This window comes from Carcharodon carcharias, chromosome 6, assembly GCF_017639515.1.
Source record: "Carcharodon carcharias isolate sCarCar2 chromosome 6, sCarCar2.pri, whole genome shotgun sequence".
Taxonomy (NCBI): Eukaryota; Metazoa; Chordata; class Chondrichthyes; order Lamniformes; family Lamnidae; genus Carcharodon; species Carcharodon carcharias.
In genome coordinates, this window is record NC_054472.1 from 186,715,091 (window position 1) to 186,731,296 (window position 16,206).

General features: G+C 44.8%; 1 protein-coding gene across 1 annotated transcript in view; it reads left to right on the top strand.

Moving 5' to 3' along the window:
- Positions 1-15,227, top strand: part of aqp4 (aquaporin 4) — a 16,102-nt gene extending 875 nt beyond the window's left edge. The window contains exons 2-5 of the mRNA XM_041189759.1: positions 11,132-11,540; positions 12,710-12,874; positions 12,969-13,049; positions 14,066-15,227. Coding sequence (XP_041045693.1) covers positions 11,132-11,540; positions 12,710-12,874; positions 12,969-13,049; positions 14,066-14,344 — 934 coding nt within the window. The 3' untranslated portion in view covers positions 14,345-15,227. The remainder of the gene's footprint in view (positions 1-11,131; positions 11,541-12,709; positions 12,875-12,968; positions 13,050-14,065) is intronic.
- Positions 15,228-16,206: the final 979 nt, after the last annotated feature.

Below are 16,206 nucleotides of genomic sequence, written 5' to 3' on the forward strand. Positions count from 1 at the left end.
GTCAATGACGGAACGATTAAAATTAGGGAATGTGAAACAGGCCAGAACTGGAGGAGCCCAGAGACCGAGGAGGCTTGTAGAGCTGGAGGAGGTTACAGAGATGGGGACGGGGCAAGACCACGGGGGGGATTGGGGGGGGGGGGGGGAATGCGGGTTTAAAAACATGTGCTTCATATGTTTCAAAACCCAAAATACAGAGCTTGGGAATATTCTACAGCTGCCCAATCTCATCACATTGAATTTCAAACACAGAAACAGGCCACTCGGTCTTACTGGTCAATGCTATTTTGTTTAATGGGTCCACAAAATACAAACACGCGTTTAAGAAATGCTAAAGTCCATTTTCTTAACGCTAATGTTAGTCTGTCAGTTAAAAGCACCAAACGCATCAGGGTAATCGGCCATCCAAATGGGTTTATACGATGACACAGCACAGAAGGAAGGTAGAAGCAAAATACTGCGGATGCTGGAAATCTGAAATCAAAACAGAAAAGGCTGGAAGAATTCAAGCAGCTCTGACACCATCTGTGGAGGGAGAGAAACAGGGTTAACGTTCCGAGTCCGTATGATTCGTCTTCAGAGCTAAGGAGAAGTAGAAACGTGATGAAATCTATACTGTTTAAGGGAGGGTGTAGCAGGTGAATCTGGGTGGTAGGCCAGTGATAGGTGGGGGGTAAGGAGAGGTTGACAAAGATGTCATGGACACAAGGCAAAGGGAGTGTTAATGGCAGTGGCGAAGGCTAAAGAAAGTGCCGATAGTGGCGTAAAGGTGAAAAAGCAGAATGTGTGTGAATAGCAGAACAAGGGTCAGCACTCTGTGAAAGAACAACATGGAACAAGCGACAGATAGCCCTTTTAGGGGGACTGGGGGTGGGGGGTGGTGGTTGGGGGAAAAAGGGCATAAAAATTGATTAAAATGGATAAAAGAGGAACAATATAATGAATAAGTGAATAAAAATAAAGATGTGAATAAAGAATAAAAATACATTTTTAAAAAGCCGTTAAAAAAGGGTTGAAGATAGAGGATAGAGGTCATGGTCTGAAGTTGTGAAACTCGATGTTAAGTCAGGAAGGCTGTAAAGTGCCTAGTCGGAAGATGAGGTGCTGTTCCTCCAGTTTGCATTGAGCTTCACTGGAACAATGCACCAGGCCAAGGATGGACATGTGGGCATGAGAGCAGGAAAGCAAATGGAATTTTGGCCTGTATTCCTAGGGGGTTGGAGTTTAAAAATAGGCAAGTCTTGTTACAACTGTACAGGGTGTTAGTGAGGCCGCGCGTGGAGTACTGTGTACAGTTTTGATCCCCGTATTTAAGAAAGGATATACTGGCATTGGAGGCAGTTCAAAACAGGTTCATTAAGCTGATTCCTGGAAACAAGGGGTTCACTTAACAAGAACGGCTAAACAGGTTAGGCCTTTATTCATTAGAGTTTAGAAGAATGAGGGGGGTGATCTTATTGAAACGTACAAGATTCTGAGGGGGCTTGACAGGGCAGATGTTGAGAAGATGTTTCCACTAGTGGGGGAATCTCGAACTAGGGGACATAGCTATAGACTAAGAGGACACTCATTTAATGATGTGAAGGAATGTCTTCTGTCAGAGGGTAGTGAATGTCTGGAATTCTCTACCTCAGAGAGTTGTGGAGGCTAGATCACTGGAAGTGTCTAAAGAGGAGGTAGATAGATTTTTGAAATATTGGGGAGTTGAGGGTTATGAGGAGTTGGCACGAAAGAGGAGCTGAGGCCTGGGGCAGGTCAGCCATGATCTTATTGAACAGTAGTTCAGGCTTGAGGGGCCGAATGGCCTACTCCTGCTCCTATTTCTTATGTTCTTATGAACGCGTTTATAGAATGATATGGCACAGAGGGCCATTCGGCCCATTGTGCCTAGTGGTTTATAGATAAAGCTATCCAATTAAACCCTTGCTCCCTCCCCTAGTCCTGCAAATGACTCCCTTTCTATTATTTGTCCAATCGTCTTCTCAAAGGATTTAACACTTGTCAAATATATTATTCATAAAAGGCAAACTTAAAAATTCATTGTTTCTGCCTAGAATTTAAAGCATTAATGAGACCCACTGAGTTTATCGGCATCAATAGCAATTGATTGATTGCCCCAGCACTGGTGGTGGCCATGTCTTCAGCTGCCTGGGCCTTCAGCTCTGGAATTCCCTCCTCTCCACCTCTCTCCCCTCCCTTAAGATGCTCCTTAAAACTAACCCCTTTGACCAAACTTTTGGTTACCTGTCCTCATGTCTCCTTATATGGCTGGGTGTCAGGTTTTGGTTGATGATGTTTCTGTGAAGCACCCTGGGAAGTTTTAATAGGTCAAAGGTGCAGAAACAATTAGCTTTTAGGTTTGTTGTTTTGTGGGTAGAATTTTCACAAGTGTTAAGCTCTTTGGAAAGGGAGTTGGATGGGCATTAGGAAAAGGAACATATGCAGGATTATGGGGAATGAGCAAGGGGCTAATTGGGTAGCTTTATCAAAAAAATACCCACACAGGTACAATGAGCCAAATTTCTTCCTTCCGACATGTCCCTCCCCTTCCTTGACCTCTCTGTCTCCATTTCTGGTGATAGACTGTCCACCGATATTCATTACAATCCCACCGACTCCCACAGCTACCTCGACTACAGCTCCTCACACCCCGCTTCCTGTAAGGACTCCATCCCATTCTCTCAGTTCCTTCGCCTCCGTCGCATCTGTTCCGATGATGCCACCTTCCAAAACGGACTCCGACCCCCTCGGTGGTTGACGGGGCCCTCAACCGTGTCCGACCCATCTCTCATGCCTCTGCCCTCACCCCTTACCCTCCCTCCCAGAACCATGATAGAGTCCCCCTTGTCCTCACTTTTCACCCCACCAGCCTCCGAATTTCAAAGGATCGTCCTCTGCCATTTCTGCCAACTCCAGCATGGTGCCACCACCAAACACATCTTTCCTTCACCTCCCCCTGTCGGCATTCCGTAGGGACCATTCCCTCCGGGACATCCTGGTCCAATCCTCCATTACTCCCAACACCTCATCTCCTTCCCACGGCACCTTCCCATGCAATCGCAGAAGGTGCAACTCTTGCCCCTTTACCTCCTCCCTCCTCACCATCCAAGGGCTCAAACACTCCTATCTGGTGAAGCAGCACCTCACTTGCACCTCCTTCAATTTGGTCTACTGCATTTGCTGCTCCCAGGACCGGTCCAAAGTGATTCTTAGCTCCTAGGGGTTTATTTGCATTCTTTTCCTTCCCCCTGCTTGGTAACTTTTAACCCCAGAACTGTCTTTGACGGTGAGCATTTTCCTGGAGATTCCCTCTTCAGCGTAAGCTAAGTGTATTTTCCAGCCTCATTTTAACTCCTCACAAATAGGGTCTGTTCCCACCTGCATTTTTGTGCAGTGAACCATAAAGACTTATGGTCTCTCTCTGTCCTGAATCCAGGCAGACTAACATTTGTCTGTGATGTTCAGTGATATTTTAGGAAAGCCTGTAAACTGATCTGACAATTGCTTCCTCTGCACCCTTCCTTCTCAAAATCCATCTCCATGGCAAAGTGAATCACATGGGCCTTGTATCCAGGAAGAAATGCTGATTAACTGCTCTTTAGACACCAGCTCTATCCTATCCTGGAATCAGATGGACAGTTTAAAGTGTAACTATTTACAACCTGATATTCTCAACATAGTCCTGGGACTTTGAAGACTTTATTTTTATTCGTTCGTGGGATGTGGGCATCACTGGCTAGGCCAGCAGTTATTGCCCAACATTAATTGCCCTTGTTAGGAGTCAACCACATTGCTAGAGTCACATGTCAGCCAGACCAGCAGAGTTCCTTCCCTAAAGGGTATTAGTGAACCAGATGTGTTCTTATGACAATAGACAATGGTTTCCTGGTCGTCATTAGACGTTTTCAATTCCAAATTTTTATTGAATTCAAATTCCATCATCTGCCATGGTGGGTTTCGAACCCAGTTTAGAAGGATGTGAGGAGATCTAATTGAGGTATATAAGATGCTAAAGGGGATAGACAAAGTAGACGTGGAGCCGATGTTTCCCCTTCTGGGGCATTCTAGAACGAGAGGCCATAGTTTTAGGTTAAGGGGTGGTAGATTTAAATCAGAGATGAGGAGGAATTACTTTTCTCAAAGGGTCATGAATCTGTGGAATTCACTACCTCAGAGTGCAGTGGATGCCGGGACGCTGAATAAATTTAAGGAGGAGATAGACAGATTGTTAATTAGTAACGGGTTGAAAGATTATGCGGAGGGGGCGGGAAATTGGAGTTGAGGCCGAAATGAGATCAGCCATGATTGTATTGAATAGCGGGACAGGCCCGAGGGGCTGAATTGCCTACTCCTGCTCCTAGTTCTTATGGTCTTATGTTCCCAGAGCATTACCCTGGGTCTCTGGATTAGCAGTCCAGCGACAATACCACGACGCCACCACCTCCCCATCTGCTGTAAGCTCAGATGCTGTTGGCATTGTCTCCAAATGCGAACACCTTAAACCTTCTTCCAAGCAAAACAACTCACCCCTGTTGTGACCTCACCCAGGCCTGTCGTCAGGCAGACTGCAGAACAGGTCACGTGACTCCCTTAAGTTTACCCTAAATTAAAGACACCGTCCCAAAACATAACAATCTTATAAACCTCATAACTGTAACAATGCAAGAACTCTATTCCAAAAACACCCAAGATTTTAAACTAGTATAGACAGTGAAAGTGTATTAGTAATGCAAAAACAAACACTGAAATTGGACTGAACATCTTATTGCAAATGGACCAAACCTGTATAACTGACGTTGATAGTCACACAAAAAGACCTCCAATAGAAAACTTCATCTGGATGTGGTTACACTGAGTTCAGCAACGGAACTAACAATTAATTCTTTATTAGTTTAAAGTAAACTTAGATTCACCAAAATATTAACAACAGTCATTTGAATTGATATAGTGCCCTTTAATTTAGTAAAGCATTCCAGGGTGCTTCTCAGGAGCGTTATCCTGACAAAGTTTGACATCGAGCCACACGAGGAGATAGACAGGTGACCATAAGTTCGATCAAAGAGAAGGAGAAAGAGGTCGTCAGAAACAGAAATAACCGGAAAAACTCAGCAGGGTTTGGCAGCATCGGCGGAGAAGAGCACAGTTAGTCAGATTTAGGGAGGAAGTGCCAGAGCTCAGGGCCTTGGCAGATGAAGGCCCGGTGGAGCGATTAAACAACTTTACTGTAATAAATAACGAACACCGTTTAAGCTTTGGGACACAGAAACAGGAGAAGGCCATTCAGCAACCTTGAGCCCGTTCTGCCATTGCATTGGATCAGGGCTGATCTGCATCTCAGTTCAATCTCCCCCACCTAGGTTCCGAGGGCCCTCAATAGCCTCACCAAATGAACTTTGTCAGTCTCAGTTTTGAAATCTCAAATTGACCCCAAGCCTGGACAGCTTTTTTTGCGGGAAAGACTTCTAGATTCCTACTATCCTTTGTGAGCAGAAGTGCTTCCTGACATCGTCCCTGAATGGGTTGGCTGGAGTTTTAAGGTTCTGCCTCCCCACCAGTGGAAACATTTTCTCTCCACCTACCCTGTCGAAACCTATAATCATTTTAATCACCTTGTTACAACCGGCTGAGGAGGGATGAGCTGGCTTCCCTTTTTATTCAACCGCCTTGGTTGGTCAAAACAAAGGTTTGTCTGAAATTCTTTCCCCACGGGTGCCTCTTTCCAATCCAAACGTTTTTACTTTTCTCTAAAGGGGCCAATCCAACCAGGCTTTCTTGAGTCAAAGAAAGAGTAAGTCTATTCGTCACTAAAACCGGAGGAAAAAAAATAATAAAAGACACAACACGCATTCGGGCAGGTCAGAAAGGAAATTAACAGTCCAAATAAAAATTAAAAAGAATATACGAATAAGTCCTTTGCTTGTCCGTGAGGCGTAGATGGTGGTACATTGCGGCCGTTAAGTTAGATGACTCTGGTAGAACATTGGAGCTGTCCTTGTGGGTTTTTCAGCCTTTTGGAGACACTTATTAGCAAAAATACCTGGAAAAACTCAGCAGGTCTGACAGTATCTGTGGAGAGGAACACAGTTAATGTTTCGAGTCCGAATTACTCTTCATCAGAACTAAGGAAAAATAGAAAAGAGGTGAAATATAAGCTGGTTTAAAGGGGGGGGATAGGTAGAGCTGGATAGAGGGCCAGTGATAAGTGGAGATAGCCAAAAGATGTCACAGACAAAAGGACAAAGAGGTGTTGACGCTGGTGATATTAGCTAAGGAATGTGCTAATGGGGACATGAAGCGTGGAAAGCAGGACAAGCAAGGTACAGATAGCCCTAGTGGGGGGTGGGGTGGGGGGGTGATTGAAATAGGCTAAACGGTAGAGATAAAACAATGGATGGAAATACATTTAAAAATAATGGAAATATATGGGAAAATAAAAATATATATAAATTATTGGGAAAAGGGGAACAGAAAGGGGGTGGGGATGGAGGAGAGAGTTCATGATCTGAAGTTGTTGAACTCAATATTAAGTCGGGAAGGCTGTAAAGTGCTTAGTCGGAAGATGAGGTGCTGTTCCTCCAGTTTGCGTTGAGCTTCACTGGAACAATGCAGCAGGCCAAGGACAGACATGTGGGCATGAAAGCAGGGTGGAGTGTTGAAATGGCAAGTGACAGGGAGGTCTGGGTCATGCTTGCAGACAGACCGAGTCTACGCTGCCATTCAATGAGATCATGGGTGCTCTGATAATCTTCAACTTCACTTTCCTGCCTTTACCCCATAACCCTTTATTCCCATACTAATTAAAATCTGTCTATCTCAGCCTTGAATTCACTTAATGTCCCAGCCTCTACAGCCCTCTGTGGCAAAGAATTCCACAGATTGACTACTCTCCAAGAGAAGAAATTCCTCCTCATCTCTGTTTTAAATGGGTGCTCCCTTACTCTGAGATTATGCCCTCTGGTCCTAGACTTTCCCACAAGGGGAAACCACCTCTCAGCATCTACCCTGTCAAGACCCCTAAGAATCTTATATGTTTCAATAAGGTCACCTCTCATTCTTCTAAACTCCAATGAGTCCAGGCCCAATCTACTCAACCTCTCCTCATAAGAAAATCCCTCCATACCCGGGATTAACCCAGTGAACCTTCTCTGGACTGGCTCCAATGCCAGTATATCTTTCCTTAGATAAAGGGACCAAAACTGTTCACAGTATTCTAGGTGTGCTCTAACTGGTGCCTTGTGTGGTGTTAGCAAGACTTCCCTATTTTTATGCTCCATTCCCTTTGAAATAAAGGCCAACATTCCATTTGCCTTCCCTGTTACCTGCTGGACTTGTATGTTAGCTTTTTGGGACTCTATTTAAATAATATTCAGCTCCTCTATTCTTCCTGCCAAAATACATAGCCTCACATTTTCCCACATTATATTCCATCTGCCAAGTTTTTGCCCACTCATTTAACCTATCTATATCCCTCTGTAGACTCTTTGAGTCATTCTCACCACTTGCCTTCCCACCTACTTATGTGTCTTCCACAAACTTGGCGATAGTACTTTCACTTCCCTCATCTAAGTCGTCAATATATATTGTAAATAACTGTGGCCCCAGCAATGATCCCTGTAACACTCCACTACACAGGTTGCCATCCTGAAAATGCTCCCACCAACCCCCCCGCCTTATCCCAACTCTCTCTTCTATTAGTTAGCCAATCCTCTATCAATACTAATATACTACCCCCAACACCATAGGCTCTTATTTTATTAAGTAGCCTTATGTGCGGTACATTACCGAACGCGTTTTGGAAATCCAAATATATTACATCTACTGGTTCCCCTTTATCTATCCTGCTTGTTACCTCCTCAAATTGTGAGAAACTGTTCCCACTCAAGAGAACATCAAGAATTAAAGAGCACAGATTCAAAATAATTGGCAAAAGGAGTAAATGTGATATGAGGAAAATTTATTTCACCTAGAGGGTGGTTGGAGTGGTGGAACTAACTTCCTGAAAGGATGGTGAAGGAAGATTTGATTGAGGTATCCAAAAGGGAATGGGTTGCTCCCTGAAAAGAGAGAATGTGCAAGGTTACGGGGATAAGGCAGGGGAGTGGAACTAGGTGGCAAGTTCTTTCAGAGAGCCAGTGCAGACTTGATGGGCCAAATAGCCTCCTTCTGCACTGTAAAGATACTGTGATACTGTGAGACTGTGATGGGAGATGGGTTTTTGGATGTCTGATGAGATGTAGCTGGCTGGAGAAACAGTTTCCAATATCTGCACAAACACAGGAGGTTAAAGTCCAGCCTTTTGCATTTCCAATGCCTCCCTTTAAAGTGTTTCTGTTTGAAGAAGGCCTTGACAACTCTTTAGGTGCAACATTCCATGTTCTCTCAGGACAGGTCTGTCAGTATAATCCACATAGGAACTTTCCAGAAAGTGGTCACTTTACATTATCTTTTGATCAGTGCCTTTGCTTGTATTTAAAAAAAAAGTCTTTCTTTAAACAGTTCAATATGCCGGTAATTAGTTAGTGAAATTGTAGGTGACTCTGTCATTGTGTCCATTTTCATGACGACCACAATTAGGTCACCCCTTCATCTTCTATACTAGAGGGAATCGCAGCCCTTGGAGACAGATTAAAACTGCATTACAAGTAATTGACTGGACATCTATAAAAATGAATTTAAGTCACTGCGATCATTAAAAAGAAGGGCCTTGCAGTTCCACAGCACCTTTCAAACATCAGGATGTCCCTTAGTGCTTTCTGGCCAAGGAAGAGCTTCAAAAAATGGAGCCGCTGTTGCGATGAAGGGAATGCAGCAGCCAACTTGTGCATAGTGAACTCCCGCAAACAGCAATGTGATAATGACCAGATAACCTGGGTGAAGGTTAAACATTGACCAGGACAGCAGGGAAAAAATCATTTGTCTTTAAGGGTGAACATTATTTGTCAGAATTCATCTGGGTTAAGTCAGGATTGTTACGGTTAAAGGGGACACCACTTGTACAGCGCTATGGAAACCATTCACAAGGGCACTTGAAAAATTACTTTACATAGGATTACATTACAGATGTTATAACCCAGCAGTTGGTAAAGCTGAGTCCTTTAAAAATCCCAGAGGGAAACTTTAAACAACTGTCATAACCTATAATTTTAAGTGGTATGTTTGAGATGCAGCTCTAAATTCAGGAATCAGACCACCAGATCTCAAGAGGTTTTATATTAAACAAAAGGAAACATTTTATTAATTTATGCATTTTATTAATATACACATGGCTACAAATTACTACCATCATAACTTTTAACAAATTCCCAAACTAATCTCCATTAAGGCAACAACAACCCATAGACTTAACCAAACACCAGGCAAAGCATTTTCATCTTACGAGTTCAAAATGAGGTTCTTTTCACTTTGGTTCCTGTGGAGACAGTTGTAGGCTTACAGCTACTTTTATCTCACATTGCCTCTGCCCCACACACACAAAACTGCCATCTGTTATACCTAGCACCGATCATCGAATGTAAATTCTCATTGTGTCACCAGCCTCTTTGAACTCCACCTCTTCTAACAATAAAAACCCTTTCATAGTACCAATTTTATTAGTAATATAAACATATTGCTTGGTCTCTGCTAACTAGGTGCCAGGTTTCACCCCACTTCTTGAATGCTCTATTCAAAAAATGCTAATGCACTCTACCTCTCTTAAATCTCAAAACTAGTACACATTAAAGCACCCAGGCTATCTGGTTTTAATCCAATTAAGACACACCCACAGACTAAACCTCTATTTTAAAAGATAAATATTTTCCAATAATATATACATTAATAGCTTCATGACACATAGGATATACCACCAGAAACAGGCCATTCAGCCCCAGCAGCCCATGCTAGTGTTAACCTCCTCCCATCTCTCCTCAAGTAGAACTATAGTTCTGTCGAAGGGTCATGAGGACTCGAAACGTCAACTCTTTTCTTCTCCGCCGATGCTGCCAGACCTGCTGAGTTTTTCCAGGTAATTCTGTTTTTGTTTTTTATCATCATAACCCTCTATTCACTGCTCCCTCATTTGCTTGTCTAGTTTCTCCTTAAATACATCAGCCACTCGTTTCAACCACAATCTCCACGTTCCCACCACTCTCTGGGTAAAGAAGTTTCTTCTGAATTCCCAATTGGGTTTCTTGGTGACTATTTTATATTGACGGCCTCTATTTCTGCTCTTCCCTGCAAGGGGAAGCATTCTCTATGTATCCATTCTATCAAAACTGTTCATAGTTTTAAAGATCTCTATTAAGTCAGGCTCAGCCTTCTTTTCTCAACACTTCCCCCAGGCCTCTGTACATGGGAGGAATTTGCAAATTTGCAAAGCAACATGATCACCTGTGTAGCAACAGGAACTAGTTGTTTTTCTATTCATCCACGAGATGTGGGCATCGCTGGCTAGATCAGCATTTATTTACCATCCCTAATTGCCCTTGAGAAGGTGGTGGTGAGCTGCCTTCTTGTACCGCTGCAGTCCATGTGGTGTGGGTACACCCACAGTGCTGTTAGGGAGCGAGTTCCAGGATTTTGACCCAGCGACAGTAAAGGAACGGCGATATATTTCCAAGTCAGGATGGTGAGTGGCTTGGAGGGGAACTTCCAGGTGGTGGTGTTCCCATCTATCTGCTACCTTTGTCCTTCTGGATGGCAGTGGTCGTGGGTTTGGAAGATGCTGTCGAAGGAGCCTTGGTGAGTTTCTGCAGTGCATCTTGTAGATGGTATAGAGTGCTGCTACTGTGAGTCAGTGGTGGTGGGAGTGAATATTTGTGGATGGGATGCCAAGTGGGCTGCTTTGTCCTGGATGGTGTCAAGCTTCTTGAGTATTGTGGGAGCTGCACTCATCCAGGCAAGTGGGGAGTATTCCATCACACTCCTGACTTGTGCCTTGTAGATGGTGGATAGACTTTGGGAAACCAGGTGAGTTACTCGCTGCAGGTTTCCAAGCCTCTGACAGTTTCCTGTAGGTTACCTGGGAACCCATTAGAGGAAGGTCAAATGGCAGATCTCCACTATATTTCTGAAGGGTTTAATACAGGACAATTGTTTTCGGGAGTTCTATTTTAGAAGATTCTAAATCTTCCCTCTCTCTTCCTCCTTTCAGTAAGCACTCACCGCTGTGCAAGTTCGAGGCAGCCATGACGGCTTTCAAAGGGATCTGGACACAGCAATTCTGGAGAGCAGTATCTGGGGAGTTCCTAGCAACACTCATCTTTGTCCTTCTCGGCCTAGGCTCCACAATTGGCTGGGACAATGAAAGCAGACCATTGGACATTGTCCTCATTTCTCTCTGTTTTGGACTCAGCATCGCCACCATGGTACAGTGCTTTGGTCACATCAGTGGAGGACACATTAACCCTGTGGTGACTGCTGCCATGGTGTGCACCCGGAAGCTAAGCCTGGCCAAGGGATTCTTCTACATCGTTGGGCAATGTCTCGGTGCCATCGCAGGAGCAGGAATCCTCTACCTGATCACACCATCAGATGTTGCGGGGGGGCTGGGAGTTACCATGGTAATTCAATGTCAGAAAACTATGGGCCAATTGGATGGCAATGGGGTTAGGTGGGAACGAATTATCAAACATTGTTAAGGAAAATATGATTAGCCCTGGCTCAGTGTGTAGCGCATTCGTCCCACACAGAGACTTGAACACATGTAGGCTGATGCTGCAGTGCAGTACCGAGGGAGTTCTGCACTGTCAGGGCTGTCGTGTTTCAGATAAGATATTCAACCAATCTGCCACTTTCAATTGGATGTGATGTCCCACAGCCACTCTTTTGAAGAGCAGGGGAGTCTGCCCTCCAATATCCTGGCCAATATTTATCCCTCAGCCAAAACTGCAAAGACAAATTATCATGTTATTTCCACATTGGCTTGTGGGGGCTTGCTGTGCGTTTCCCTCATTCCAACAGTGACTACACTTCAAAAGTACCTCAAAAGTACTTCAAAAGTAAGATGCTTGGGATGTGCTGAGGTCTTTCAATCTCGTAATTAGAAAAAAAGCCTTTGAAATTGTGTTTTGGTTATATGGGCACATGAAGAGGGAGGCGTTCTGCCTCAGTGGGTACCACACCCATGCCTCTGACCAGAAGCTGCAGGTTCAAGACCACTCCAGGACTTGTGGACATAGGAGCAGCAGCATTCACAACATAGCTGACCTTTCCATGACAGGCATTAAAGATCAGGAGAGATTCCTGATCAGCCATGCAGTCCAGTCCAGTACTGCTCCTCAATCAAGACATGTCTATTGTCCTTGCAAACATATGACAGACAGGCTTTTTTTAATTCTTCCATGGGAGGTAGACATCACTGTCATGGTCAGCGTTTGCTGCCCATCTCTAACTAAGCCATCACAGAGAGCAGTTTAGAGTCAACCTTACTGCTGTGGGTCTGGAGCCACATGTAGGCCAGATTTCCCTTCCCTAAAGGGCATTAGTGAGCCAGATGGGTTTTTACAACAATCAATGACAGCTTTCTCCATTTGCTGAGACTAGATTTATATTCTAGATTCTACCCCAGCCACCATGGTGGGATTTGAACCGTTGTCCCCAGAGCAGCCTCTGGATTACTAAGACCTAGTGACATTACCATTAGGCCCCTGTCTCACCAGAGAGCAGGACAAACACCCTTGTACACTCATGTAAAGCTGTGAGCTATAACAATTCCTTCTCAATATTGCAGATAAATGGGAAAATATCAGCAGGAAATGGTCTGGTGGTTGAACTGTTTATAACATTCCAGCTGGTGTTCACCATCTTTGCCACGTGTGACTCCAAACGTGATGACCTCAAGGGCTCAGCAGCTTTGGCAATTGGTTTCTCCGTAGTCATTGGGCACTTGTTCGCTGTAAGTTTATTGAACCCACCTTGATAGAGATTGTGATTAATTCAAAGTTGCCTGTGGTTTTGAGCTCGTGCTGACTTTTCTCCCTCTGCTTCAGATTAACTACACAGGAGCCAGTATGAATCCCGCTCGATCATTTGGACCCGCAGTTATCACAGGAAGATGGGAAAATCACTGGGTAATTATTAGTCGCTTATCGTTGGTAGCACTAAGAGATAACGCGATGGCAGTTTCAAATGATGGGAAATGATGGATTATGTGGTCAAATTGGCATGTTACCCAGCTCACAGGCTCGATGGGCTGAATTGCCTCGTTCACCGCTGCAATGATACGGTGCAGAAGGAGGCCATTTGGCCCATCGTGCCTGTGGCAGCTCTCTGAAAAGGCTATCCCCTTAATGCTGTTCATTCTGAAAGCTTCCCTGTTCCAACGGCCCTTTGGAAGTTGCTATTGAATCTGTTTCCGCTGCCCTTTCAGATAGCGGGTTCCAGGTCACAACTCATGGTGTAAAAAAAAATTCTCCTCATCTCCCCCTCTGATTCTTTTGCCAATCCAATGCCAGTAGTAGTGGAAAGAATGGATATTGAATGCTGTGACAACCCATATTAGATCCAATCAGTTTGCAATGGCCCACAGTAGGCAGAGCGGCCTATGACTTGTAAGAGCATAAGAAATAAAAATTGGAGTAGGCCACTCGGCCCTTCAAGGCTGCTCCACCATTCAATAAGATCGCGGCTGATCTTTCACTACAGCTCCACCTTCTCGCACTATTCCCATGGCTAAGAGGCCCTCCTGCTTGGCGGGATATTACGGTCCCGCCGAACCGATTGGAGATTTAAATGGCTCGCTGCATCCGCTGGCGGGAGACATTCCGGGTGGGGCTGGTAGATCCGGGCCCATATCTCTTAACTCCCCCCTAAAATAATCCATCGACCTCTGCCTTGAATATCCATTGGGATGGAGAATTCCAAAGATTCACAACCCTCCGAGCGAAGAAATTTCTCCTCATCTCAGTCCTAAGTGACCGACTCCGTCTCCTGGGACTGCGACCCCCTTGTTCTAGATTCTAGATTCCGCCACTGTCACGTCATTTAAGTATTTTATATGTTTCAATTGGCTCACCTCCCATTCGTATAAAATGGGCTGGACCAAATGGCTGTTACTGTGTTGTTCCTCTTCCCCCCTCCATTCTAGGTGTACTGGTTGGGCCCAATGATTGGTGGGCTTATTGCTGCTGCACTCTACGAGTATCTGCTCTGCCCAGATAAAGAACTGAAGGACCATTTTAAGGATATTTTTAAGCCCACGCAGCATTCTGGGGACAAGTACACAGGGACGGAAGACAACAGGAGCCAGGCCATTGAGTATGAGGACATGGTAATCAAACCTGGGAGTTCTGACGTTATGGACATCGATAAGGATGAAGAGAAGAAGGAGAAAGATACTACAAATGAACTCCTGTCATCTGTATGACTAGCAAAGGGCACTGAAAACAGAGCAGAGGCATGTGAAATGTTGGGTGTTAGTGTCATTCCAATAAAGGAAACAGATTTGCTGTAAGTGCATGGTACTGTGTACCCACCACCACCCCCACCCCTTGGCAACTACAACAGCAATTATTCCATCATAAGGACAATAAAATTAGCTTTAGAATAGTTCAGGAAGGTGCATTTGAGGCTGCACGAAATGGTGAAGCACTGTTTGAGCTTGTTATTAAATCGATTCCCTTTCATAAACTTCACTAAGACACTTGTAGAGAAGCTTACTTAGAAAAACACTGTCACGATGGAAGTCCTCAAAGGATTACTTGTCAAAGGGCGTTGCTAAGAGTACTACCAGGAAGTCTGCAGCAGTGAAAAATCCACCTGAGAGTGTTCAGGCGCAACAAAATAAGCTGTGGAAAAAAAAACATAGTTAGTCAGGTGGCAATAAATGGTTTCGGATTTAGTCAGCCGGTGGAAGTCTTTCCCAACCTAATACGTGATGTGGTTTCATGTCCACTGAATGTTTGAATACCCTGCTGGACCTGGAAATGTAACGATGCAAGAAATTGTGCCTTGCATCAGCAGACACACAGGCCTCTGTGCTTTCAGTGTTTCACCTATATGTATTGTCATAAGTATTTTTTTCCAAAATGGGTTATTTGCAGTGCGTAAGATTGCATTCTTTAATAGTACCACATTATGTAATCGTAGGACTAATATTGTGATATTAAGAGTAAGCCTCAAGTTGAAAATTCTGACTATTGTGTTCGGATCCCTCCGTGGTCTATTCCCTCCCATCCCTGAAACTTCAACAGCACCTTCCAAATCCACAACCACTACCACCTAGAAGGACAAGGGCAGCAGACACGTGGGGACACCACCACCTGCAAGTTCCCCTCCAAGCCACTCACCATCCTGAGTTGGGAATATATCGCCGTTCCTTCACTGTCGCTGGGTCAAAATCCTGGAGCTCCCTCCCTAACAGCACTGGGGGGGCGGGGTGTACCTACACCACATGGACTGCAGCGGTTCAAGAAGGCGGCTCATCACCACCTTCTCAAGGGCAATTAGGGATGGGCAATGAAAATGCTGGCCCAGCCAGCGAGGCCCACATCCCATGAAAGAATTTTTTAAAAACTTCCACTGAGATCCCTGCATTGCCCCCATTCAGGACTCTTATGCATGCCCTGATTTCCTATGTACTACCATTGGCAGCGATGGTGTCAGCTGCTTATGCCCAAAGCACTGGAAATTTCTCCCTAAATTTCCCTAACTCCTTCAACTCCTCTAAGTCATCTGGGTGAGACATTAAATCCTGTTCATTGGCTTCAGCTCAGTCTTGCTGCTGCTGCGTCACAAGGCTGGGGGTTCGACTCCCACTCCCGAGGCTGGGGTGAAAAGTCAGAAGCTGACACCGCAGTGTCGCTCTGAGGGAAAGCTGCACTGTCGGAGGTGCTAGTTTTAAGCTGAGCCTGTCTGTGTTCTCACGTGCTTGTAAAAGATCCCATGGCACCACTTTGAAGAAGAGCAGGAGAGTTCTCTCTGGTGTCTTGGTCAGCCCTTCGATCAACATCGATAAAATAGGTTACCTGGCCATTATCACACCCCTGCTTCTGAGAGCTTGCTGAGGCCGTTGTGTGTCCTGTATTACAGCCCCAGCTACACTTGAAAAATAGTTCATTGACTGTTAAGCACTTTAGAACATTCCGAGCTTGTGAAAGGCTCTATATGAATGCAAGCGCTTTCTTCCTTTACTCTTTGACTAAGCTTTTGTTCACCTGCCCTAATATCTCCCATTGTGGTTCAAGGCAAATATTGTCTGATGACACTCCTGTAAAGTACCTTGGGCGT